General features: G+C 43.0%; 3 protein-coding genes across 3 annotated transcripts in view; 1 reads left to right on the top strand and 2 right to left on the bottom strand.

Moving 5' to 3' along the window:
- Positions 1 to 4,413, bottom strand: part of nrip2 (nuclear receptor interacting protein 2) — a 32,122-nt gene extending 27,709 nt beyond the window's left edge. Inside the window, exon 1 of the mRNA XM_069671419.1 lies at positions 3,778 to 4,413. Within this exon, the coding sequence (XP_069527520.1) occupies positions 3,778 to 3,933 (156 nt within the window). The 5' untranslated portion in view covers positions 3,934 to 4,413. The remainder of the gene's footprint in view (positions 1 to 3,777) is intronic.
- A 2,528-nt stretch (positions 4,414 to 6,941) lies between these two features.
- Positions 6,942 to 12,136, bottom strand: klhl42 (kelch-like family, member 42). The gene is made up of 3 exons (XM_069671247.1): positions 11,027 to 12,136; positions 10,753 to 10,946; positions 6,942 to 9,397 (listed from the first exon to the last, which is right to left on the bottom strand). The coding sequence occupies exons 1-3, from the start codon at positions 11,788 to 11,790 to the stop codon at positions 8,943 to 8,945; spliced, it is 1,413 nt and encodes a 470-aa protein (XP_069527348.1). The 5' UTR covers positions 11,791 to 12,136; the 3' UTR covers positions 6,942 to 8,942.
- Positions 12,137 to 13,513: 1,377 nt separating this feature from the next.
- LOC138599310 (endosome/lysosome-associated apoptosis and autophagy regulator family member 2-like) lies at positions 13,514 to 25,074 on the top strand. The gene is made up of 22 exons (XM_069670910.1): positions 13,514 to 13,719; positions 16,798 to 16,918; positions 17,003 to 17,192; positions 17,313 to 17,460; positions 17,967 to 18,056; positions 18,142 to 18,247; positions 18,365 to 18,514; positions 18,766 to 18,854; positions 19,304 to 19,484; positions 19,862 to 19,990; positions 20,509 to 20,599; positions 20,727 to 20,829; positions 20,988 to 21,125; positions 21,216 to 21,488; positions 22,023 to 22,196; positions 22,656 to 22,845; positions 22,919 to 23,015; positions 23,118 to 23,219; positions 23,393 to 23,519; positions 23,736 to 23,914; positions 24,275 to 24,437; positions 24,612 to 25,074. The coding sequence occupies exons 1-22, from the start codon at positions 13,612 to 13,614 to the stop codon at positions 24,678 to 24,680; spliced, it is 3,018 nt and encodes a 1,005-aa protein (XP_069527011.1). The 5' UTR covers positions 13,514 to 13,611; the 3' UTR covers positions 24,681 to 25,074.
- The last annotated feature ends 297 nt before the right edge of the window (positions 25,075 to 25,371 follow it).

Here is a 25,371-nt window from a genome sequence, read left to right as displayed (position 1 = left end):
CTGTCTGCAGAGAAGAGATTACAGGCAATTTCCACTCCTCCCTCAAGTTCCCGTAGCTATTCCGACATCGAAAATCACTTGTTCCAGATGCCATGCGTATCGTGCCGGGCTCCCCGTGGCCACATCTGCGCCACAGATTTTAGATAACTGCCGAGATGAGCTTCATTCTGTCTTCCAGGATGAGATAATTGGTATTATAAGAGGGTTTCAGGCCCCTGCAGGAGACGTCCTCTCTCAGTACGCTCCTTAAACCTAATAGAGTTTTAGGGAATCTTTATTGTGACTTAGATCATGTTTTTATTTCATCTTTAATAATGTTTAGCTGTGCAGAATTAGACTGATCCAAGAAACTCCGGCTGCCATCACAGGAATAAGAAGAATCTGCTAGCATCTCTGTGGGTAGCATGCTAACACGCTCACAATAACAATGCTAGCAGATAAGATGTTATGTTCGTCATATTTAGACCCCCAGAAGTCCCAAAATATTTATTACATTTTATGCACACAGCTTGTTTATTCGCTGAGTCAAATAATTTGTCAATTGTTTTTGATTGGTTGATTCATATTTTGTCTATTAAATGCGAGGAAGTTTCCAAAGCATGACATGATTTATTTTCTGACATATAAGTGTATGAACGTGTGCATACAAGATACGAGAATATTGGGCTATCTTTTACAACGTTAAATTACGACTTCAGGGTTTAGCATGTTAGGAAGCTAAAATGAGCTAATTAGCGCTAAACACAGTGATGTCTTTAAATTGCTTGACTAGTCACATTTGAGAAGCAGTAACTAGTTAATAATTGGCATTTTTACTGGGTTAAAAAAGTTGCTAATTACTTTTCTCTTGATCATCTAAGCAATTAAATAGCTAGCAGTTTTAGCCCTGCCTATGTCCAACAAGATTTGTACACCACAGCAATGTTAGCGGTTCTGCGGGGCTGTATATAGACACAGATTTGCCTTTAGCTACATGCTAACATCAGTGTGCTAACAGGCTTACAATGACAATGCTAACATAGTGGTCTTTAGCAGGTATTTTTGCCATGTTTGCATCTTAATTTAGCGGGATAGCATGCTAATACTGCTAATTAGCGCTACAGTTGAAGTGTAGCAAAGCTGCTTTGAAAGAAGGTAAAGTGTTCACCAAGTTATTAATGAGGTAGTTAGTTATCCTGACAGGGATATGAATGTCTGTTTCTAATTTTGTTTATTTAATTAATTCGCAGGGTTACAAAATAAGCCTTTACACCTTAGATAACATCTACGTCTTCATGCCACACTTGGAGTTTTAACCTATATGTCACCCCAGGAGAACAGAGACGGTAAAAGAGGAGACATCTATCATTAGATCACAAAATATGTGACTCAGCCAAAGACGAAGAGAACAAGGACGGGGGGATTGGGGTGTTTTTCTAGCAGCAAATGTTGGTATTAAAATCTGGCAGACACATAAATGCATCACAGTGTGATATTTGCAGAGCACAGAGCCGTGCGAGTGCTGCTTCCCGGTGCCAGAGCGATTGTGTCGAGGTTCTTGGAGAGCTCTGGGGAATCTGGGAAGCCGCCATCAAACCAGAACTGTGTCAGCGGAGAGGTGGAGTAATAAATTGTTGAGATTATTACAGGGAGTTCCTCCACAGTGTATAACTGCTTCGGTTTAGTGGGTTTATGGAGGAAGGGGAGGTGAAGAGGTCTCACTTAACATGCAGGACTGGGTTTCATCGTGTACGTCAGCCCTAATGTGAGTGTGTCCCTGAGTGTATGACATCTCTGCTCAGTGTATGTGACAGGCTTTGGCTCGTGTTTCCCTCCTTTGTATGCAGAACACAAGACTCTGAATCTTTCATGACCCATTCCATGATAAATTTCCATTTCAAGCTGCACTTTACGACATGCAATAAATGCAATAGTGCATTAGTGCCTGCAGGAGATGGTGGACATACTCATAGTCAAATAGCTTCCTCCGCGTGACTTTGACAGTAAAATTGAGAGTTTACAGGCATGCTGCAGCCGCTCTCTGAAGCCTTTAAACCGTCAATAAATAAGTCAACCAACAGATTATGTATTGTTTAAGTTTTAAAGAAAATTCACAACTTGCAGTTTGTTCAATGTTAAGATTCGCTCCTTTTCTCTCTTTAATACCACTGTGAACAGGAAGTTAACTGTTGTTTAGTCATCTGCAGACGTCACCTGAGACTCTGGGGAACTACCTCAGACTGTTTTCTGCGTTTGAAGACGTAATTATCAATATATAAATCAAGAAGACCATCAGCATGAAAATAAGGAAACATCACAACATCACTTTGTACGTTAATAATTAACTTAAGAACGATTAACTGAAACGAGCTAATACAACAAAGGTGTGGCGTGTGGTAATGATGGCGGAAAAAAACAAACCAGGTGTAGGTTTGTTGATTTTTTCCAAAAGACATGTTTGCTTAAAGTTATGATCTCAAAGTTTCGTTCTCTTTGGCGGCACCTTATGGCGATAAACGGTAATTGCAGGAGCACACTTCCCAGATATCCAGACAGTGTTGCATGTGTGACGTCCACGGTTGGCTCCGGTTGTAACTCTTGATTTTCCTGGCTGACGGTCGCTTTCCTTTTCAGACTGTTTGCTTCATCTGAGCGTCGAGTTTGTTTCTTTTTCTTTGGATTTTCACTTCTTGTTGAAGTTGTATCTGTAGTCATCCATCTTTTCTTTGTTTGTTCAGCCATAGTAGATTACTGTTTACTCGCAACACTTGCAGAGAGCGGAAAAGCAGCCGCTTAGCTCCGCCTACCCTCTCTGGCAGACCAACCACTGCTGGCTGATGGAAAACACGTCACTAACTGGGCACCAGACACCCAGTCTGTAATACTGAAAATGCAAAGGCTTTCATCAATCCCCTTTGTGTCACCTCATTCTGCGATAGATAGTGACTTTAAGTCCAGCTGAAACAGCATTTCAAGAGTATCTATCTTCCGTATCGTGACGTATTTCTGAGTGAAACAGGACGTGCAGGCGGGACATATCATTAGAGGGATTTGATTTGATCGTAGTGGGCGTAGACAGACGTTCTCCACAGCGCAGTAGCTAGCTAACTGACCGAGCGCTCTTGGTGCTCTGCGGCTGAATGTTGCAGATTGATTGGTTGAAATTGTTTGGTGCTAACTTACGTAAGCATGTGTGAAATTTAGTTTTACAGGGAGAAAAAAATATCAGATTTTGATATAAGAATAAGAAGAAATTGATTTTCTGTATTTTTTTGGCCTATATTGTCAAATACATGCACAATATTACCGGGGATGTGATCTAAAAGGATTAATATGACATTATAACAGACATTTATTCAAATGAAAATCTCCCAGATTAACACTTTAAGGTGTTGAGTTTGAAAGAAGGGATGCAACTAGACCTCTTTAGCACACTACTCTCTGCTTGAGGCTAGCGTTCTGCAGCTACACTAGCCGCTACTAGCATACCGTACCCTAATCTCCCCACAAACTGCAGGTGGTTGAGCGGCATTGTGGGTAACGTAAGCGCAAAGCTTTGACAAGAAAGCTGCATGGATTTTAATCTTTCTTTATTACTGTTAATATTGTAGTCTTTAAGCAGGAGTTAACCACCTTACTGTCTCTAAATGTTATTCGACATGCCGTTGGACACGCTGCACCTACTTCCACTCCAACTCAACCTTTAACACCTGCTAAATCCCCCGCGACAAACACAACAGCCTCTCCAATCAAGTGACTTATGAAGCACTCATCTGGATTCTCTGAAAGTCCACTCACCAGGTCTTTGGACGTGCCCAGTCTCTTCAGCCCGTCCAGGGGCAGGAGGTCAGCCGAGTCCTTGTGTGTGAACTGGGTGGCCTGCTTGAGACGCCTCTGCTGGTGCAGGATGGCTTTATCCCGGATGGCTAGCTCACCTTTCTTCGCCTCACTCATGGTGTCGGGTCTGTAAAGCAGCCTCTTCTTCTGGGAGAGACTTTAACCTCACAGCAGCAGCAGATAGTGAAAGTCCGTGTGCAGAGAGGAGGAGAAACCCTTACAGACGTCTTTTTAAGGAGCTGTTTTGGTCCTTTTCAAGGCAACAGAATAAACCTGCAAACCTCTTCCTCTCTCTTTGCCCTCTCTGAATGCTACTGTCCTTCCCTCTGGGCTCACTCTGCTCTCTCTCTCGCTCTCTCTCTGTTTGTAGTCCTCAGCATGTATTTGTCTCAGCAGCTTTTTGAGCTATTCTCCCGTCCTGGATGCTCCTCTGATGTAGACACGCATCTTCCTCACAATGTCAAGATGAGCTCTGTGTCTCTCAGAGGCTGTGTGAGACTGTGAGGAAGGTGTGACGGAGTGTGTGTGTGTGTTTCCCCCTCCCCTTAGTGTCGTCTGTCCTTGGTTTTCTCTCTCTCTCTGTGTGTTACACTCTATCTCTGCTGTCAGGAGTCTTTTCTCTCTCTCTCTCTCTGGTCTCTGAACCCTCCTCTTTTCCGTCACACACTCGCCACAGACGCATGCTCACCTCGGCAGACAGACCACATTTTCTCACTTCACTCTAACGACATGAAAAAGACTCTTGACTCTGCAAAAAAAAGCTGCACAATGACGAGATTCTGTACGTCAGATACTCGTAAAAGTCCGGATCTTGTCTCCACGCCTGATTGCAGTCCTTTGTGGAGGTGTGAGAGAGATCTCTGATCTGACCCCGCACACAGGAGATCAATCCAAACCTCTGATGGCAACCATTGATTTCTTCTTTCTCCCCTGTGGCCGCTGTGAATTAGAGAACCCAGTTTCATCCATCCGTCCGTCCGCCTGTCTGTCCGCACCAACAACAGCTAAAAATATCACAATCACGACCTCTAAACGATGACACATACTTTATAACTGTGCTCTTTCAGCCTACAGGTGTTGATGGCTACATCTGCTACAGTAAATCCTTTATGTTTTATTTGTTCACAACATGCTCATTCATTAAAAAAGCTGGTTAAATGGAAGATGTTTTTAAAATATGCTATGTTTAATTGAAGGAAGGAGACCTTGTGAAGGTTAAGTGGAAAACACTGACAGCCTTCAGAGATGTTCAATGCTTAAAAAGCTTTGTGCTGCCCCCTGCTGGTCGCCTCCTGTTTTGTTTATTCTCTCACATATTTGTTTTTTTAACTGGGGATGCATCAGGATTTAAATTCTGCCAAACATGCTGGATTCATACAGCAAAGCAGCTGTGGAGGTGTGAAGTCAGAGACCTGATCTTACAACACTGGTATGTCAGCGACACAGAGAGATGCTGCGTCCTCGAAGATGTCTTCTTTTAGATGGATGATGTAATCTCTTAAAAAACTAAAAATAACTACTATAAATATACCAGAAGGTACATTGAGGCATATTTTAAGATTTTGTACACATGTAGGATTGTATTTAGTGGACTCATCAATATTCTTGGAAATCATCAGTGGTGGAAACAAATGAAATATGTTTATTAAAGGAGCAGTTCGCCCCTGGAAAAAGCCGCTGTCAGTCAAAGCTGGTGTTCTCTGTAATCAATAGAAGCAATAATATTTGAAATTGGCGCCATAGCTGTGGAGAAAGTTGTACAAACAGCTCGTGGTATCGCCCATTCTACATTCCTACAACTCCCAGCGTGCATTGCGCCCCTCCCTCTGAGAGGAACGACCCAGCGAGAGACGCTGGAGTGAAATACGACCGTTTACACTGCGGGCGACAGCTCAGAGCCGTACAGAATCTGAAATACAACGAGAATATACCGGTGGATCGTGTGAAAAATCTTCAGGTCTGCAGTCTACATTTCAAACCTGACGATTTTGAACGAGACATGACATCGGAGGCGGGCGTCCTAGATTGAGGAAGTGTGGTTTAGCGAGCTCCAGATGATGGGTTTACATATTCTGGCGGAGGTTTTCCAGGGCCCTTTGGAGAAGCGGATAGCGTCCTCCAAATTGCTTTTTTTCCCTTTATTTTTCTCTTTATTTGTTTGGCTTTATTCCTCTAACTGCCTTTCAAGGTCTGCCTGTTTTATGTCTCTTATTTACATATTCTTGTCGGCCTTGTGTTCTTGCCTTTTGTTTGCCTCTCTGTTTGGCCTCATTGTTTAATGTTCTATAATCTGTTCTATATTCTGTAATCTTCCTGCTTTTGTTTGCCTATCGAAGCACTTTGTAAACATCTGTTTTGAAGTTATTACTATTATGTTTGCATTGAAAAACAAATGACAATCTTATAAAATAAAATGATCTTGTACATTTAGACAGATTATTTTGGTAGTTGTTTAAGTGACCTTTAATGCACACACTTTTCATGGTGCCAGCTTCTCAGACGTGACAATTTGCTTCTTTTCCTTTTAGGATTTTAATAATATGAATTTATACTTAATAGTTTAAAAGCCTAGATCAAAAAGGGCTTCTCATTAATCAGCTATGACAGTGAAATCCTGCTTTGACACAAATGCATGTGTTATAATAACTTAATGATCCATTTTAAAGCATTTAAGTATTTTTACATTTGGAAAGTATCTGTAACTTCCTCTTCTATTCCCAGTTTCTTTGTATTCTGCATCCCGGCTCGCTGTCGTGTCACACCGGGACACCTGATTGAAATGAAGCCATCACTAATGTCATTACTTTAGAGACACCTGCGCTCATCTTGCTGTGACAAATTCAAAATGTCAGCTGTGAAAAAGGATGTTATCAAAATCATAACACGACTGATGATGTCATTTTCCCTCCACAGAGAGAGGCGGCGTTCAAACAGCTCTGCAGGTGGGAACACCTGTTTGGCTGTGTGAAGGCTTTAAGCTCCCCTCATGGCTATAATAAAGGTAAGCTACATGTGTTCTGATCAGCCTGTTCTCTTGCTTGATTTTGAAATAAAAAATAATACACTTGAAGAAATGACACAATAACAAGAGTTGCACTAAAGTACAAACAGCAGAACAGACCCCTGAACATCGTCTTTATTATCATAACCTTAAATCTCCAAACTGTCAAACAAAGAAGTAATGCAGAGAGAATCTGAAACCACCAAATCAAACATTTTAAGTGCTGCATTTAACCAAAACTTCAAGAGTTTCAGGGAAAATAAATCTGCTTTGAGGCTCGTTTCTCACGTCAACACACCCTCAATATTCAAACAAGGGACTGAAAAGTACCTCCGAGAAATCAAATCTGCTCGAGCAGAGAGGAAACAGAAAACACAGCAGTTTTGGTCAGTCGCTGGCAATGTAACAAAGTCTTGCATTTTGTGCTTTTTTTTTTTTTTAATCAAGTTCCCATAAACTGAGGTTGCAGAAGGCACATGTGCATCATTTCATGGAGTTGCGCTTTAAGCTTTGCTTAGTGTTTTCTCTGGAAAAAATAAAACAAGTGCAAGAGTACAAAGAACACATGAAGCTCCCTCTGAGCCTCCTCATCCCAACGGTAACTCTCATTAATCTGGCAGTGTAAAACCAAAGCCATTTCTCATGATTATCTGCTATGTACAGTACGTTAAGACGTCACGTTTCTGAGATCTTTTAAGGTTTGTAGTGATTAAGATTAAACTTGTACGCCAATGCCACATTTGGAGTGTAAACATCAAGAATACTGTGGCCCATAGGTTAAAAAGCATGCTGTTATGCAGCTCCAGTTTGTTCCTGTCATGTGTCAGCAGCACATTCAACAAAGCTTAAACTGACTAACTCAAATATTTCAGGTAACTGGGGGAGGACACTTCCTAATTTAACCAGACGTCTACAGCTGGCTCCATTTGTCATGGTTGTAACTCTTGATTTTCCTGGCTGACGGTCGCTTTCTTTTTCGGATTTTCACTTCTTGTTGAAGTTGTATCTGTAGTCATCCATCTGTTCTTTGTTTGTTCAGCCATAGTAGATTACTGTTTACTTGCAACACTTGCAGAGAGCGGGAAAAGCAGCCGCTTAGCTCCGCCTACCCTCTCTGGCAGACCAACCGCTGCTGTCTGATGGAAAACACGTCACTAACTGGGCCCCAGACACCCAGTCTGTAATACTGCAAATGCAAAGGCTTTCATCAGTGGGTCATCGGCTCAATCACCTTTGTGTTACCTCATTCGGCGATAGACAGTGACTTAACAGACATTTATTTAAACAAAAATCTTTGAGATTATAACTTTAACATCTCTTCTTCTTTAACATCTTTAACAATGTTTCTCTGAAAATAATAACCAGACAATGATTGAAAAACCCAGAAGGTGTTCTAAAGAACTTTCCAGAATCTTAAACACTCGTGTGGATAGGAAAAACGTGTGCTGCACAATAAAATAGATTTTTAACCCATTTCCTGAATTGCAAATGTAGCAACAGAGATGGAGTTTCACGTTGAAAAACATGCAAACTATTCCTATTTTCAGGTGATTATACAATAATAAAAAATATATTTTATATTTTATATTCATCCCTGCCAATAGATCCTCCTAAAATCTAACACACTGCTACTTTAATTGATGCAGCAGAAGAAGTATTTTTCTATCCTGATGGTTAAGAGAGTCTTTGAGAATTCTGGTGATACTTCCAGAGCAGCAGTAAGTGTGTTTTTCATAACAAAGTTCTGGGTTTTTCAAACTTTCCAGGTAAATATTTGTTAGAGAAACATTTGGTTTTCCTCAGTAACTTGAATGTAGTATTTATGTTAACACACGAGAGGCACAAACTGGGGCCAGCTGCTCTGATGTTGTTGATCTAACTGGCCATGGTGCTGCATCACTGTAATACTTGTTGTCATTGTAGCTTTTGTATTTGCATCCACAGCAGTATGTACAATGTAGTGCTTTTTTTTATAGGCACAGAGGTCACAAGGCCTCCAACCTGGCAACCGCACACTGTTCCCACTGATGCCACAGAAACCCACTCTGTGCGAGAACAAGCAACTGGCCTGAATTGAGGCTGCATGGCTCCGCTCTGTGTTAGTGTTCAATCAGCTCCGTCTCCATCAGAGCAGGTTGGGGAGGTACAGCGAGCACAGCAGCATGTTCTGTCCCAGCGCCGGGAAGCGCCTGAAGGCCTCCCAGGCGTCCGAGAAGATGTTGTACTTGAGGAAGACGCGGTGCTCCAGGCTGGTGGGCAGGCTGACGTCCCGGCTCATGATGTAGATGCCGTCGTTGTGCAGCGTGCACGTCAGGTTCAGGCCCGACTTGGACGTGTTCTCCTTCAGCTGGAGCCACTCCCCCGTGGTGACGTTGTACGACTGCACCGTCAGCACGTCCTCCGTCTGGCTGGGACGTCGCTGCCGCTGGGCTAACTCCAGCTCGTGGGTGTAGCCCCCAACAAGGTAGATGGTGTCCTCCACGGAGAGCATCTGCTGCTTCCGGATGTGAGCAGTGCAGGATCGGAACACCGTCCACGTGTCGGAGGTCGGGCAGTAACGGAGGACACTTGTGTTCCTGTCTGTCGGCACAAAGAAATTAAAACATGTTTAATGTTTTCCTTCATTCTTTAGTCTAAATCAAAGGTTCTTTAACAAAAAACAAACTTTAAATGACATATCCTGCATATATATACACTTATATCTCCACAACAAACTCAGCAGAGTGCTCAGTCGTCTGGATTGACCGGGTTAGGAAAACAAAAGCTATCAGAAGGAGGCATCAGAACAGATCCTTTAGATGCCTGTGGATCAAACAGAGCGAGCCGTATAAGAGTGTGAGTGCTTCTGGGACTCAAGCCAGGACTTAATCAACCCTGCTGGGGTCGCCTGGATGAAGGTGGTAACATTAAAAAGCCCTGTAGCACCACATGACCCCAGGTTACATCACTTATGATGTGTCACGGTGCATCCAATGAGGTAATATCAAACCAAATCACAAGCACTAATGGCATTAACACAATATTTACCCAGTGTAGTTCGGTGCTCAAGCTGATATTACCTTTTACTATCAGAGTTTAGCAATGAAATGAAGGATTTATATCTGTTGGTTTTGGCAGTTGGAAGGTGAGGTCTGAAAGTCAAAGTGCAGGTGGTGGGTGCTTTCAGACAGAATGGATTCTGCTTTCTTTAAAAGGTGTTTGTTATGCCACACACTTTTCTTTTTCATAAAGACAAAGGAAAAGATCTATAAATAGCCTGTCAACGATGAAAGAAAGACAGCTTTCTTTAGACTAAAGCCGGGGGGAAAATGTAGCTCATTTTCTTTCTTATCCCTTTTGTCATAATTTGAACTCTCCTTGACGAGTCTCAAGCTTTAGCTCAGGAACTGCTGAGTCAGAGGATTAAATGGCCGGAGGCTTGTATTAACTAACACAACATTCTCCTTTATAAACCCTGTTTTGCAAGATGTAAAATATAAAGAAAGTGGAATATTGTTAGTAAACTGTCTTCTAATTTTTCTTATTGAATTAGAAATTGGAGATAAACTGCCCTTAATGCAGCATCTTTAACCAGCCATATGAAGTACTTCTATGTTCTTAATGTGCTGGCTTCCTCATCAGGGGCAGTTTGGTCCTCAGTGCATTGCTCAAGGACCTTTTTGTAAAGAGCTTACTGAATGACCTAGGACTTGCACAGAAGTGACTCTGGAAACAGGACATAATGAGGAGCAATGAGCCACCCCTGTGGGAGATATCTGATACTGAGAAGCAAGTTTATATCTGTTATATATTGCAGTATATGATATGTCTGTTCACAGTGTACATTATGACTGTAGAGCAGCAAATACACATGTTTTTTACTGTATGTAAATGGAGCAGAGGTATTTTATTCCATACTGATATAACCTTGAATCCTTGGACTGAGTTAAACTAACCTCTTGCAGTGTATCCACCCATGACGTAGATCATCCCCTGGCACTCACACGCTGAGAACTCAGCCAGCGGGTCAGGCATCGAGGACACGCAGGTCCACCAGTCCTGCTCCGGGGTGTAACACTCCACTGTGCCCAGACACTGGCCTCCTACAGCGTACAGCTTCCCTTGCACTGCCAGCAGCTTGAAGTTTGACCTGAGGCCAGGGACACCGTGAGTAAAACATGACAGCAGCTACTGATTATTTTAAAAGGAAATGTGTATATCTGGTTATACCTCTTCTGGTTGAGTGGGGCCACCTGGTTCCACTCGTTCCTGCAGGGGTTGTAACAGTGCACTGCAGAGATCTCCTGACTTGTCATCCTGTATCCCCCAACTATGAAAAGGTAGTTATCGAGCACGGCTGAGCCATATCCTCTAACGTTGATCATATCTGGAGGCAGGTTGTTTGCGAGCGGCTTCCATCGCTGCTCCATCTCTCCGTATCTCAGCATGGACCAGGGTTCATCCTGATCCGGCACATCCAGGGACAGGCAGGTGAAGTCTCCAATGGCTACCAGAGTGGCGGTGCCTTTCATGCGCATCTCCCTCACCTGGTCTCTGACAGCAGAGGGGAGACTGCTGAACTCAGGTCTCCTCACCATGGGATGATAGTAACAGCTCATGTATTTGAGGCAAGCATGGCGCAGATCGTGGGTCCCGTAGACTTCAGAGAGGCTGTACAGCTCCACGCAGTTGTCCTGTCGGATCTCCGAGGTGAGGAGCTTGAGGATGGAGGTGACCTGCAAGAAGGAGGCGGTCTCAATCAGGTCCTCCAGAGTCTCATTGACAACCTGGACCTTGGAGGTGTTGATGAACTCCAGGACCAGCTCCAGACCGGGGACGCTGAGCCCCTGCAGCTGCACAGAGTCCTCCGTGGACTCCCTCATCCCGGAGCTGTACAGTGCACGGAAGTAGTCGCTCTTCTCTATCAGCTTCTTTTTATTCACCTCGTAGATTTTGTCATCCATGACGATGGCGATAATCTGGTCAGATGACATGGTGAAGCTGGCGCGCTAGTGTTTTTTCTTTTGTGTTTACTTGCCCCAAAGTCAGCCTCCTCGGCGAGTCTCCGTTTACATTTCACCGACGAGGGAGCTCTGTTGTCGGTCTATATATGGTAATGTTCAGCCCATAGATCGCCATGGAGCAACTTTCGTTAGCCGAAGAAGCTAACCTGCTAGTTAGATGAAGCTGCTGTAGTTAGCTAGTGGATAAACTAGCCAAAAGAACATTTTCCTCTCATTAGCATTCCTCGACAGTTCCGTAAAAAGTCGCCCCAGTATATAAAGACATCGACTAAATAGTGTACTTCGTTTCCGACATTGGCAGTAACAGTTCCCATTGCATTTTGTAAGCCTTATGAGCTGCCGAGCCGAGCTGTCAAATTTTAACTGTTTTGATTCCGCACTTTACGTCACTTCCGGGTTCTTCTTCGTGGGGATAATTCTGTACCGCCATTGTATGCTATTGCAACCTAACGGTAAATAAACAAACAGCTACTCATCATATTTGATTTGATCATAAAACTAAAATATATCAACATAAATTCAGTGTTAAATTGCACACATGTGAAAGAAATGAAAATAAAACGAAATTAAATTACTTAACTGGCATTAAATACAAATTGTACAATAATTATGAAATAAGATAATGAAATAATGTAAAAAGATAATTTTTTTCATGCACAAGAACAGAAAAACATATTGAAACATAAAGAATAAGAGATTCTCAATCAGAAAGATGAGATCAGTTTAAACGTTTTTGTCATAATGTTTAATTTTGGCCACAACATGAGAGAGTTGAGACAACATTGGGCTAAATTAGCTGAAAAGCGATGTTTTAGACATCTAGGCTATAAACAATTGCTTCAAACCCATTAACTATAGTGAACATGTCAGGAGGAGCAGGAGTTATAATAAGCTCTGCAGCCCGCAGGCCTGCGTCTATCTTCAGCTGTCAATCAAGATAACGTGCGTTATCACACTCGTGGCGTCACTGTCTGAGTGAAGGTTTAGTGCTGACAGAGTAGTTAAACGAACAACAATTAAATAGACGAGACAAGCGTTGGTAATTTCAAAATAAAAGCATGTTGAAGACGCGGCCATCATCTGTCTTTTATGACAGAATTCTCCTGAAACAGTTAGTTTTAATTGTATGTATAATTTATTTGCTTATACATTAAAAGAAATCGTCCAGATGCAGAAGAAAATTAGCTTTAAGCTAATTCTGATATTAACAAGCCAAAAGAACCGTTTCCTTTCATTAGCATATTTAACATTGGTGTTGAATTTTATAGCACTGTCTCTTACAAATGCAAGAATTTTTTATCATTGATATATCCGAAGAATTTTCTCTAGTGTAATTTATTTTTCACTTTTATTTTCAGAAAATAGGTCTTCCAGGAGTCCAGGGTGGGTTGTTCAAATGACTTGATTCATACAGTCTAAATTCTTGGTCAACTGATTAATCTGTTTAATGTAAACCGAAAATAAAAGAATCGTAGAATATTAAAAAAAAAAAAAAAAATCAATAAAGAAAATATTGGGAAATAAGGACAATAACAAAGAATATTAGCTTTTTAATTTCATTTTTTTTAATTCTCATTTTAATCTCGGCATGAGTGGACTTTTAATTTGAAAGCCATGACCGGAAAAGTCATTTGTACACCGTGTATTTTGACAGCGGGGGGTAACTGAGAGACAGGCAGGCAGGAGTCATCAATGACAGGGACAGCAGCGCATAAAAACTCACCGCTCGGCCTGTTTCATGTTTGTGACTCCAGGCAGCGGACAGCCGGCTGTTTGTGATCCGAGCTGAGGATGCGGGAGCAGGTGTGGGCCTCCTGGTTCCCCCGCTGCCTTTTACTCTTCATCATCGCTCTCGCATCATCAGTGTCCACCGACAGAGCGCTGCGGCCGTGCGATGAGGTGAGCGCTTTTTACTATTAACATTATCTGCTAATACCCCCTTACTCTTGTAAGCCTAAATTTGTGATAGATTTTGCGATTTAAGTGGCAAATATAGGGGTCTCAATGGTCATTCTTCTAATCTTGAAATTACCATTGTTTATCAGCTATTTTAGCACGGCGATCAAGGCATTAAAATGGCAATGCGTGCAGAAATAAACAACCAGATCTTAAAACTGCTTCTTCTAATTCACAATAAAAAATACTGCTACTGCAAGTTCCTCTCAAGCTTAAATAATGATCTCATACGAGAACACACGGTCCTCTTGACGGCCCTGTTCGGCTTAAAATACGGTTCATGTTGACCATAAACACGCTCCATAAAGAGATGACGCTGTCTGCTGGCCTCCATCCCTCCTCTGGGCAGCCACCTGCCGGCCAACTGGGCCAGGATCACCCGCTGTGGACAAGAGAGAACCGGGCAGTGCTGTCAGGAATCGGTGTTATCTCAATGTGCAGCCTAAACTATATCAATCATTGTTTACGGACTGTTTAATGTTTTTATTTTTAAACCAGTTTGCATGGTTTTAAACGACTTCCGGAGCAAGACGTCTCTGACTCTGTAACAAATCCTATCTCCTTTAATACAATGTAGAAGTGATGGAAGTTTCAGCTCTTAAAAATTAACTACATTTTTATAACAACATTTTTCACCTGGTGTATTTCTTTATTAATAAACAAATACAAGAAATAGACCTTACTTCAGCCTGCCATAGTCAGCCATTGGTTGCCTGGTAACCGCCAACTGTACTCTGAATTGGACGAGCATAAAGCTAAGCCCCCACATCATAGTTTTTACCGTTCAGTGTTGTTATTATTAAACAAACAAATGTTAGGTGTAAATTTATGAGCTTTATATTTGTTGGTGGTTGGTAGTAGATTTTTTTTTATATCAGGACAAGTCAGACTAGCTGCTTCCAGATTTTATGCTAACTTTAGCTAACGAACGGCTAGCCCTGTATTTACTTCTACTAACGTAAAAGTGGCAATGCCAGAGTGTTGTAATGATCTTCGAAAAGAACCCTGCATTAAAATTTGTACTTCATTAAAGTACAGAAGTAGTATAATTAAAATAATTTGAACTGCCAACTTAAGTTGTCAGATGAATATAACGCAGTGAAGGTGCATATTTCCTTCTGAAATGGATTGAACATTATGAGGCCATGTTCGACGTGCTAATGCTGAAAATCAGGGCACAGCATGTGAAAAGGCTGGATTAAAATAGTGTCTTAGCCCCCTTCAGAATTTTTTCACATCCTAGAAGGAAAGTGACATCTGTTCAAAATAATGTTTTTTCCTCACTATGGTTTTCACAGAGAAATCAATGTGACAGAGTTGCTGAACTAAGCTGCTTTTTGCTTTAGCTTCACACTGATTGGATAGTTATTAGTGAGGAAGAGATCTACTCATCTTACTCTTGGCCAAAAAATAAGCCTATTTTCGTCCAGTCATCTAATCTCTTTACTCAGAGGATGTCTTGTCATGGTGCTGAATTTCATCCCCTGTTCCCTGTCTCTCTTCTTTAGTGAGGCATGTTAGCCCATGTCCTTTTTTCAGTCACCTTTTACCCCAACTGTCAAAACATTAGCACAGATACCAACCCTCTTATTTGTCCATTTACACAGGAAGAATCAGCAGGTGAATCACAGCGCAGGTTGCCATGTTTACATTTTAATGAAGTGGTTGGCATGTCACATGACCTATTCGCAAATCGTGAGTGTGCTGGGGGAGGGCAGCATGAACGTCCTTTTTTTGTTGCTGCAGCGAGGTGATTATACATTTGAAAGAGCACACGCTTATCTGTACTGCACACACTCATACAACTGCAAGCCATCTCTCTATCTCTGATTGTTCCCCTGTACAAACAACATAGGTCACTTCTGTGATTGTTCCCGTTTAATTAGCTGCTACTTAGATGTCAGTGCTGTGCTGCAGCCAGCTGCCTGCGCGCTCTGACTATTTGTCTGCCCAGCTGAACAGCAGGTTCGGGGGAGGAGATGGAGATGTGCCAGAGCCGGGCTTTGGACTTTAAGGAAGTTGTAAAGCAAACCCTTCATAACAGTTGCATGAAGTAGAAACTGTTTTACATATTCAAAGGCAAAATAGAGGGAAAAGGAAACAATTTTAGAGCAAGAAAATACCTAATTTAACAAGCAATATTCAAAGCAGTGTACTAGAAGAACTATAGAGATAATGAGAAAATCAAACAAACCAGGCAAACTTATTCAAAGGGAGAAAATCTAGAAGAAAGTCTTCAGTATATAATAACTCCTACTAGGTCTAGAAAAAAAACACTTTAAATGAGAGAGTTAACAAACTCTTTATGTCATCTTTAACTCTGGATGACGCCATCTTAACCTTGTTCCTGTGGAGCATAAAAGCAATTAATTCATGTTAATTTGGACAAAATGTTCCCCTACACGATGAACTCACTCAGTTCAGTGATGAGCACAATGTCACGACCGGCAGTCCTTGGAAAGAAGCGATCGTACAGATGACCCGCTGTCGTTGCTCTTAATGGACCATTAGTGTTCCAGCAGTTGGTTGCCGTGGTGATCGGGGTCAGCGGGGATGTTCCCTTTTTGTATGAGCGGCTTTCGTTTGTCATATGAAATCAGCCGTCATGTGTGTTTAGTGCTGTACATGACTAAAAAAAGCATGGTTTTCCAGGTAGAGTAGATATGCGGTTGCTATGTGTTTGTATTTGTAATGGTGATAATGATATAAACATAATTAGTGCGGTAGAACAAAAAGACTAAAGGGTCTACAGCCATGCTAGCTGCTCTGTGTGATGCTCGAAGCTAAATGCTAACATCGTCATGCTAACATTCTAACAATGACAAATCTAACGTGCTTATGTTTAGCAGGTTCAGAACTTACCGTGTTCAACATCTAAGATTAGCACGTTAGCATGGTAACATTTGCTAAGTAGCACAAAGTACACCTGAATGTAGACTAGCCATGCTGCTAGCGTGGCTACAAACAAGAATATTGTACTGGGTATTGATCCCTGTATGTATCTTATTGTGTGTTCTGCAGACGGACTACTTCTACCAGTACACAGAGTGTGACAGCACAGGGTCACGATGGAGAGTCGCCATCCCACTCAATCCAGGCTCCTGCTCAGACCTTCCACCCCCGACCAGAGGAACAGACTGCTGTAAGCACTGCCAGAGTGTGTGCTCAAATGTGTGTGTGTGTTTACATGTAAATATAACCGTCTTTTTTCCTCTCCGTGCCACAGCTTTCTCCTGTCCGGCTGGGATGTTTTTAGAGATGACCACGCAGAAGTGCACGCCGTGTGCGGCCGGATCCTACTCCCTGGGCAGCGGGCTCCGTTTTGACCAATGGGACGCCATCCCTGCAGGATTCACCAGCATGGCCAGCTTCTTGGACCCGGGGCCGAACGGAGAGGACATTCAGGCCTGTAACAGGTGACACAAACACTGCAGTTCACACAGGTCAGACAGATGGAGTTGAATTCAAGTGAATTAAACTTAAATTAAACTGGTTGTATACTTTTTTATTTTGATGGTTGTGTTTTGTCCTTGCAGCTCTTCATGGACGCCACAGGGAGTGTATCTGGAGTCAAACCGCGATGAGTGTACAGTGTCTTTGGTTTACGCCGTCCACCTGGAAAAACAGGGATCAGTCTCCTTCACCTACCAGTATCCAGACAACAACATCTTCTTTGAGTTCTATGTAAGCAGCTGTAATTGCTTCATATCACATATATTGTGATTATATGCAACAGAAATCATCAGGGATCTTTCTATCAAAGCATCAAACAAACTGCTCAGGCCAAGTTATCCAGTTTATGGAGACTTTCAGGTTGCTATGTTTTTTCTTAATGCGATTTCAGACAGTTTTCCATCTTAAGAGAGATAATTGATGAAAAACATAGTTATACATTTTGGGAAATACACTGATACACATGTCAGTAGGCTTAATGTGAAGCTACAGCTGGCTAGCTTAGCCTAGCATAAAGAAACAAGAGGATAGCTTGTCTGTCTTGGTCCCAAGGTAACAAAATCTGCTACGTTATATATCTAATTGTTGTTTTTACACTTAAATTTTTGGACAAATTAAACTAACTAGTTTCTGGTAAAATTATTATCACAGAGTTTGTGCTTGTCTTAGCTTACTTTACTAAATTGTCTGAAACCGTTATTTTGTAGCTAATTGCTCTCATGTCTACATGTGTTCAGGTCCAGAACGAGCAATGTCAGGAAATGGCCCAGACTGACGACCAGAAGTGGATTAAAGTCACCAACAATGGAGAATGGGACACACACACAGTGAGTGTACAGTATGTTTCTGCTTGTGTGAGTCGGGAGAGTTTTATGGTTTGAGAGTGCTTCACCACTCCGTTTTTATTTTAAGGTAAGTCTGAAGTCCGGGACGAACATCCTGTACTGGAGAACCACCGGCATCCTGGTGGGAGGGAAGATGGTCAAACCTGTGCTGCTCAAGAACATCCAGATAGAGGGTAGAGCTCAACTCAAACACACAATAATGAACAACATGCAATTTCTAAAAATCCAGCTCAAAAGTTGAAAAAAGACTTTGTGTGTGCATATTGTGCTGCTTTTTAATGAACACACAGGTGTAGCGTACACGTCAGAGTGTTTCCCGTGCCGTCCCGGCTGGTTCAGCTCGACCCCCGGCTCCTCGTCCTGTCAGCCCTGCCCCAGCAACACCTTCTCCATAAAGGACGCATCCTCCTGTATACCCTGCCCTGAACACCACTACTCACGTATGTACACTAGGAACGAGAGCATGCACCTTCAGACTTCATAATCGCACTCAGGTGCACTATTGTCTATTTAATATTTATGATTCTTGACCTTTGCAGTATTTGCTTTTTGTTCCATGTGTGTGAAAACCAGCTCGGCAGTGAACCCCTTTCTGATTCGGAGTCTCGCCACATTCTGGTTATGCATGTTTTTTCTCTGCCCCCCTGCATGCTGGATCGTCACATCTCCATGTCTCTGCTTCCTCTCTCAGAGGAGGGGTGGGCAGAGTGTAAGGCGAGGCCGCCGTGCTCAGAGAAGGACTACTTCCAGATCCACACGGCCTGCGACAGCGACGGGAAGGTCAGCAGCATCCACACGCTTCACATTTCACACCACAGACTGTATAATGTATGCAGTCAATGATTCACACACACGTCGTAACCTTCTTTGACTTGCACACACACATCTTTTTCAGAAGGTGTAAATTAGAGATGCGTTGGTTCTTGCGTGATTATTAACAGGGTAGACGTGCTGTCAGCTCTCTTAGGCATTGTATTAGTAACAGGAGAAGTCACACAATGCGATGAGAAGGGAAACAATGAAATGCTTTGTGAGCACTTTGCATGTCATCTGATCCAAAGTCAACTTCCTTGGCGCTCGTCCACGACCTTAGCCTGTTTTGATTCACATTTGCTGAAAAGCTCTTTGTGAAAAGAACGAAAAACAAATACACCCGTCCTTTGTTTACGTCTCTTTTGTAAAGCTCATTTATTAGACTAAATCACAGACGGTCCCCATCTCGGTTCCAGATGCAGGTGTTGTATCGTTGGGTCGAGCCGAAGATCTGCGTGGAGAACGTCACCGGGGCCGTTCAGCTGCCTGCGACGGGACAGAGAGAGCCCTGCCCTCCCTGCAACCCCGGCTACTACAACAGCAACGACTTCACCTGTTTGCCCTGCCCGCCCGGGACCCACTCAGACGGCTACTACAGTAAACCTGCTCTCACTCGTCCACACCTGGCATGAGTTGTTACCAAAGCATTGGTGCTGTATTGAATAAATTTACCTTTTTAATCTGTAGTTATCTAAGAAAAGACAGCTGAACACCCACTGCTTCATGTTGACACAGTCAGGACTTCCTGTTGCACTCCCTCGCAATATCAATTTAGTTCATAGAAGTTATAAACCTCTTCATTTGATCTCACGCTGATCCGCTTTGTCTGTTATTCTTTATGAAATGAGTCTAAAAGAGGCAGCCCGGCTGGATAATCCACTCCTGAAAACATGCTTCTTGTGCAAACATATTTTAGTATCGAGGAGGTAAACATTATGTAATCTTAAATGAACCTTTTGTGTGTTTTGTCCCAGTCTGCGTTCAGTGCCCTGCAGGTACAGAGCCAGTGTTGGGTTACAAGTATAAATGGTGGAACGTGCTGCCGTCCAACATGAAGACTTCCTGTTTCAACGTGGGCAACTCCAAATGTGACGACATGAACGGTGAGAGCGATAAAACCTGTCTTAGCGAGACATAAAGGAAATAAAACTAAATGTTCCAAGATAAGGAAGCTTTTCTGGAGCTTTAAATATCACACCATTCTCATCAATAAATTGACTCCAATTTCAACAATGCAATGCAATAAATTAAAGGGCCAGTTCGCCGATTTTCAGCCTCAGTCCTATCAAGCTATTCTGGGGAGCTAACGTCATTACAGTAGGAAAAAAATGCAATTTGGCTCTGTGCCTTTCACTCCAGTGTCTCTCACTGGGCTGTTCCTTTCAGAGGGAGGGGCGCAATGCATGCTGGGTGTTGTAGGAATGTAGAATGGGCGAAACCACAAGCTGTTTGTACAACTTTCTCCACAGCTATGGCGCCAAATTCAAATATTATTGCTTCTATCGATTACAGAGAACACCAGCTTTGTGACAGTCAACTGCTCCTTTAAGATTGTACATGCAGCAATCTGTAATCCACAATCACTGAGCTCTAATGTTTGTCCATCATGTCTGTTCATCAGGGTGGGAGGTCGCAGGAGACCACATCCGCAGTGGAGCGGGCAGTTCAGATAACGACTATCTCATCCTCAGCCTGCACGTGCCCGGCTTCAAGTGAGTATGCGGAAGGCAGAGGTTTTATAGGAGGACATTTCCTGCTAACAATCCTGCATTTCTACGTGGACGCAGCGAAACGTTCATGATTAAAGTGTATCATCTTATTGTCTGCCCTTTTTCACAGGGTCCCAGCCTCACTCGCAGGGATGACCGGCGATGAGTTTGGCCAGATAACCTTTGTGTTCGAGACCATCTGCTCCGCCGACTGTGAGCTCTACTTCATGACGGTGTGTGTGCTCGAGAGTGTGTGATTGTGTGTTAAGAGCATAGGGTAGTAATTAGGTGACACATTTTTAAAGCAAGCCAGAATAGTAACATTTGTCTCCTGCTGTGGTCCAAGTGAATCAATATATTCCCATGTGTTTTACTGTGACGCCACCTGCAGGATGTGAACAGGAAGAGCACCACAGTGGTGGAGTCCTGGGAAGGCAGTAAGGGGAAACAGTCGTACACGCACAGCATGACCAGGAACGCTTCGGTCACATACACATGGGCCTTTCAGAGGACGAACCATGCTCTGGATGTAAGTGAACGCACAAAGCAACAAATCATTACAAGCATTACTTCTTGTTGGAGAACGTGCAAACATGATCATCTTCCTGTTTGTTTATAGATGCGTCATTTTGTGAGCGACATGGTGAAGCTGTACTCCATCACTGTGACAAACGTCCTGGACGGGGTGGCGTCGTCATGTCGGGCCTGCGCTCTGATACCCGAGAACTCCCAGCAGGCCGGCTCCTCCTGCGTCCCCTGTCCTGCTGGCTTTTACATCGACAGAGACCCCAACCGCTGCCAGGAGTGTCCGCCAAACACACACCTGGCAGGGCGCGACACCTACGGCAAGGAGGCTTGTGTCTCCTGTGGGCCTGGAAGTATCAGCAACAAGGTAAAGACACCACCACGGTCAGGACTGGGTATATATTTATATACATATATATATTCTAGGGATGCACGATATTGCCGGCACGTTATCTGTAGATTATGGATTGAAAATGACATATCAGCATCGTCATTTTTCTGCCGACATTTTCCGCTGATTTAATAACACTTTAATTTTGTCTAAATGCTCGATGATTTCCTAAAAAAGCTTGATGTAATGCTACATTAACTCGCCACAAGTGTGCGCGCGCACTGCCTGCACCACGCCTCTTCCGTTAAGCCTGAAGACGGGTGCAAGATGTCTGCAGGATGGCAGTTTTTGGCCGCTAGAGTAAGAGTAGGCATGATATCGATTCCACTACAGGGGAGACGTGATTGACGGCAATCAGCAAAAGAGTTGGAAAATATCGGCATCGGAAATCTGCTAAAAATCCAATATCGTGCACCCTGATATATTCCATACTAGTGCGAATATGATGCCAAATCAACACTTTTTTATGCCCTACTTTAAGAAATAATGTATAGATATTTCTTCTTTCAGGAACACTCTCGCTGCTACAGCGACTGCTCCTTCTCCTACAGAGAGAACAACCGTACGCTGACCTTTGACCTCAGCCCCCTGAGCGACGTTGCCTCGCTGACCATCGGGCCGAGTTTCACCTCCAAAGGCACAAAGTACCTTCACCTGTTCAACATCAGCCTGTGTGGCCATGAGGTCAGTCACACATACTTTGGTATCATCTCATGTCGTCACTATTTCAGTGCAGTTTTAGAGATCTTCGTCTTCTTTATGAAAACATCTTAATTTATCCTGATTTTTAATCTTTGACCTACTTTTGGATGACTGGATGATCTATTTTTGGTTGTGTAGACGATGTTCAAAGAAGAACTGAGACTTATTCTTGTATGAAAACAACACAAGAGCCTAAAATATTCAGTAAATAAGAGGTGGTATTTAACACCTTAAAGCCTCTTGTGTTTAGATAATTGATGTTTCCACCAGACTTCTTTTATTAATCCAGCTAAAATACAGAAGATGAATTCCCAATGAGAAAAAGAAATCCAATTTTTCACATGCCTGCCACCCCAGTCTGATAAAATGATAACAAAACCTGCAGAAAAACATGGAGTGTAACCATAGCAACTGACTGATAATTTGCATGCGTTGCTCCAGGGGAGGAGAGCTGCTGTCTGCACGGATAACGTCACCGACGTGTCCAACAAGGACGACCAGAGCGACACGGCTCAGTTTGTTAACTCTGTCGACAGCTTCATCTGTCAGTCAACCATCATCCCTGCAGATGGGCGGGGCTTCAGGATGGCCATTTCCTCCCAGTCCATCAGCATCGCGGAAACTTTCATCGGTATGTCTCTTGTTCAACAGCAGCATGTGGCTCTCTTACCATCAGCTGCTAATGTTAGTCTGTTTGTTTCCAGGAGCAACAGTGGACACCGTCTTGAACGGCGTGAACGCTAAACCAGATCTCTTCCCTGAAAACTCAAAGGATGTTCCAGACATCAACTTCTTCTACAGGTACAGGCTGAGAGACACAGTGTGTGTGTGTGTGTGTGTGTGTGTGTGTGTGTGTGTGTTTTTGTGAGTTTACGTCCTGACTGTGTCTTTTATTTCTTTCAGGTCGACGCAGCCAACAGCTTCATGTGATCAGGGTCGCAGTTCAGTCATCACTGTTCGCTGTAACCCCGAGAAGTCTGAGCGAGGAGAGGTCTCTGTGCCCAGGTAATATTGTTTTTATTTTGTTACTAATATGTAGTCAAACGATTGTAGTTTTCTGGTACCATATGCCATGAAAGTACAATGTTATATGTGACTTTAAAATGTCTAGTATGAGATATAAAAGCACTGTTTTCCACACCAGAACATAAGAGATCATCTGTGTGTGTTTTTCGCAGCTCCTGTCCTGCAGGAACATGTGACGGGTGCACGTTTCACTTCCTGTGGGAGAGTGCGAGCGCCTGTCCTCGCTGCTCCAAGGGCGACTACCATCAGATAGAGGGCGCATGCAAGGGAGGAGTTCAGGTAACACACACCTTACACATATACAAACACAGATTAAATTACACTCTCTTTAATGACTCCTGCATTCATTCTGTTACATAATCCTAAAATTTATAAAAATACTTGAGACGTTATCCAATCTAAACGCTCATTATATGTTATTAAAGGGCAAGATGTTTAAACCATTCAAAGATATAATCAATTAATAATAATTGTTAATAACCTCTCTTCCTCCAGGAAACTCTGTACATGTGGAACGAGCCCAAGCTGTGCACCAAAGGTGTTTCTCTGCCTGCCAGACGCTCCTCTCCGTGCGAGGCCATCGCTCTGTGGCTGAAGGTCGGGGTTGGTGGAGGCGCCTTCATGGCCGTGCTGCTCGTCGCGCTCACCTGCTATTTCTGGAAGAAAAACAAGAGGTCAGAGGCACCTGCCTATCAAACGCTCTCAGTCAGGGACAACATACTCATTAGGATCACCTTAAAGTGTTATTAAAGGTAGAGACGTCAGCAGCTTTTTATCTGTGACGGCAAAGGCTAAAGAAGTACTCTATGGTATTTTTACTCTACTGTTACTTTCATCCTGTGACCCCCTCAGGTTCATCCTTATCTAAATACCATTTTAGAACAACAAACCTTTCATAGAATCATTTTAACCGCTGTCCTAAAATATTAGCTTATAGCATTTCTGGTTAAAAAGGAACATTTTATCACTATTTGCCCTCAAGCACTTTGACATTTGGTCTTGTCTCGTGACGACTGTGTCCCTGCTGTGTTCAGGCTGGAGTACAAGTACTCTCGTCTGGTTATGTCTGCTAACAAGGAGTGCGAGCTGCCGGCTGCAGACAGCTGTGCTCTGGCTGAGGGGGAGGAGCCTGACGACGACGTGGTCTACACCAAGAAACCCTCGCTGCTGGGGAAACTGCGGGCCATCGCTAACAAGGTATACTCAGATTCCGCTTCTACGGTAGCCCTTTACGTGACACTGTTTCACATGTATTCAGATATTTTATAAAGCCACATTTTTTCTTTTTTGAATAAAGTGTTAAACATGTACGTTTTTGTTGTAGTAATACATTTGACAAACATCTCTGATATGTCCTTTTATATCTTTCAGCATGAGGATGGAGACAGCAGCGAGTCTGTGCAGCTGAACTCCCAGTCTGATCGATGGGTCCTGGGATAACCAGACGCCAACAGACAGAGAAAGAGTTAAATACTGGAGGAACATGAGTCAGTGACAGTCACGCTGCCTTCCTCCTAATGTGCCCTTTTCCTCCTCTTCATTGTGAGGGGGGGGGACACCACTACAGACCCCAGTTTACACTGGAAAATGGGATGCTGGCAGAAACTGGACAAAGGCTTTTCTCCCTTAGAAAACACAGGAAACACTCAGCTGCTTTAACGCTGTGGATGCTTCAGGGCAGCAACTGAAAGAGAAACATGCTTTTAATGTTTTTTGTATGTTTTGTATTTTTATTTGGTATTTTCTGTTCAGAGTCATGTATTTATATTAATGTTATATTGATGAACCTTTATTAAAGTCCTGTTTGACTTTGGGATTTATGTTTGGAATACATGTGCAGTAAAAGAAATGTATGACGGGTATTAAAGGAGCAGTTCTCCCCTGTAAAAAGCCGCTGTCAGTCAAAGCTGGTGTTCTCTGTAATCGATAGAAGCAATAATATTTGAAATTGGCGCCATAGCTGTGGAGAAAGTCGTAAAACAGCTCGTGGTTTCACCCATTCTACAGTCCTACAACACCCAGCATGCATTGCGCCCCTCCCTCTAAAAGGAACGGCGCAGCGAGAGACACTGGAATGAAATCCTACCGTTTTCCGACATTGATCGCTGAAGGCAACGGCTCAGAGCGGTAC

Source organism: Semicossyphus pulcher, unplaced genomic scaffold, assembly GCF_022749685.1.
Source record: "Semicossyphus pulcher isolate SPU_LCO1_2020_fin unplaced genomic scaffold, fSemPul1.0.p SCAF_20, whole genome shotgun sequence".
Lineage (NCBI taxonomy): Eukaryota > Metazoa > Chordata > Actinopteri > Labriformes > Labridae > Semicossyphus > Semicossyphus pulcher.
This window is presented reverse-complemented; position numbering and strand designations above follow the sequence as displayed.

Bases quoted from the DNA above. Each gene is read 5' to 3' on its own strand.
- klhl42 (XM_069671247.1), bottom strand. From the start codon at position 11,790: ATGTCATCTGACCAGATTATCGCCATCGTCATGGATGACAAAATCTAC. The intron at 10,947-11,026 runs GTATAACCAGAT...CCCTGGCCTCAG, and splicing joins GCCCCACTCAACCAGAAGAG to GTCAAACTTCAAGCTGCTGG. The intron at 9,398-10,752 runs GTTAGTTTAACT...TTGTGCCGACAG, and splicing joins GGGTGGATACACTGCAAGAG to ACAGGAACACAAGTGTCCTC.
- LOC138599310 (XM_069670910.1), top strand. From the start codon at position 13,612: ATGCGGGAGCAGGTGTGGGCCTCCTGGTTCCCCCGCTGCCTTTTACTC. The intron at 19,485-19,861 runs GTAAACCTGCTC...GTTTTGTCCCAG, and splicing joins CCACTCAGACGGCTACTACA to TCTGCGTTCAGTGCCCTGCA. The intron at 23,520-23,735 runs GTAACACACACC...CTCTTCCTCCAG, and splicing joins CATGCAAGGGAGGAGTTCAG to GAAACTCTGTACATGTGGAA.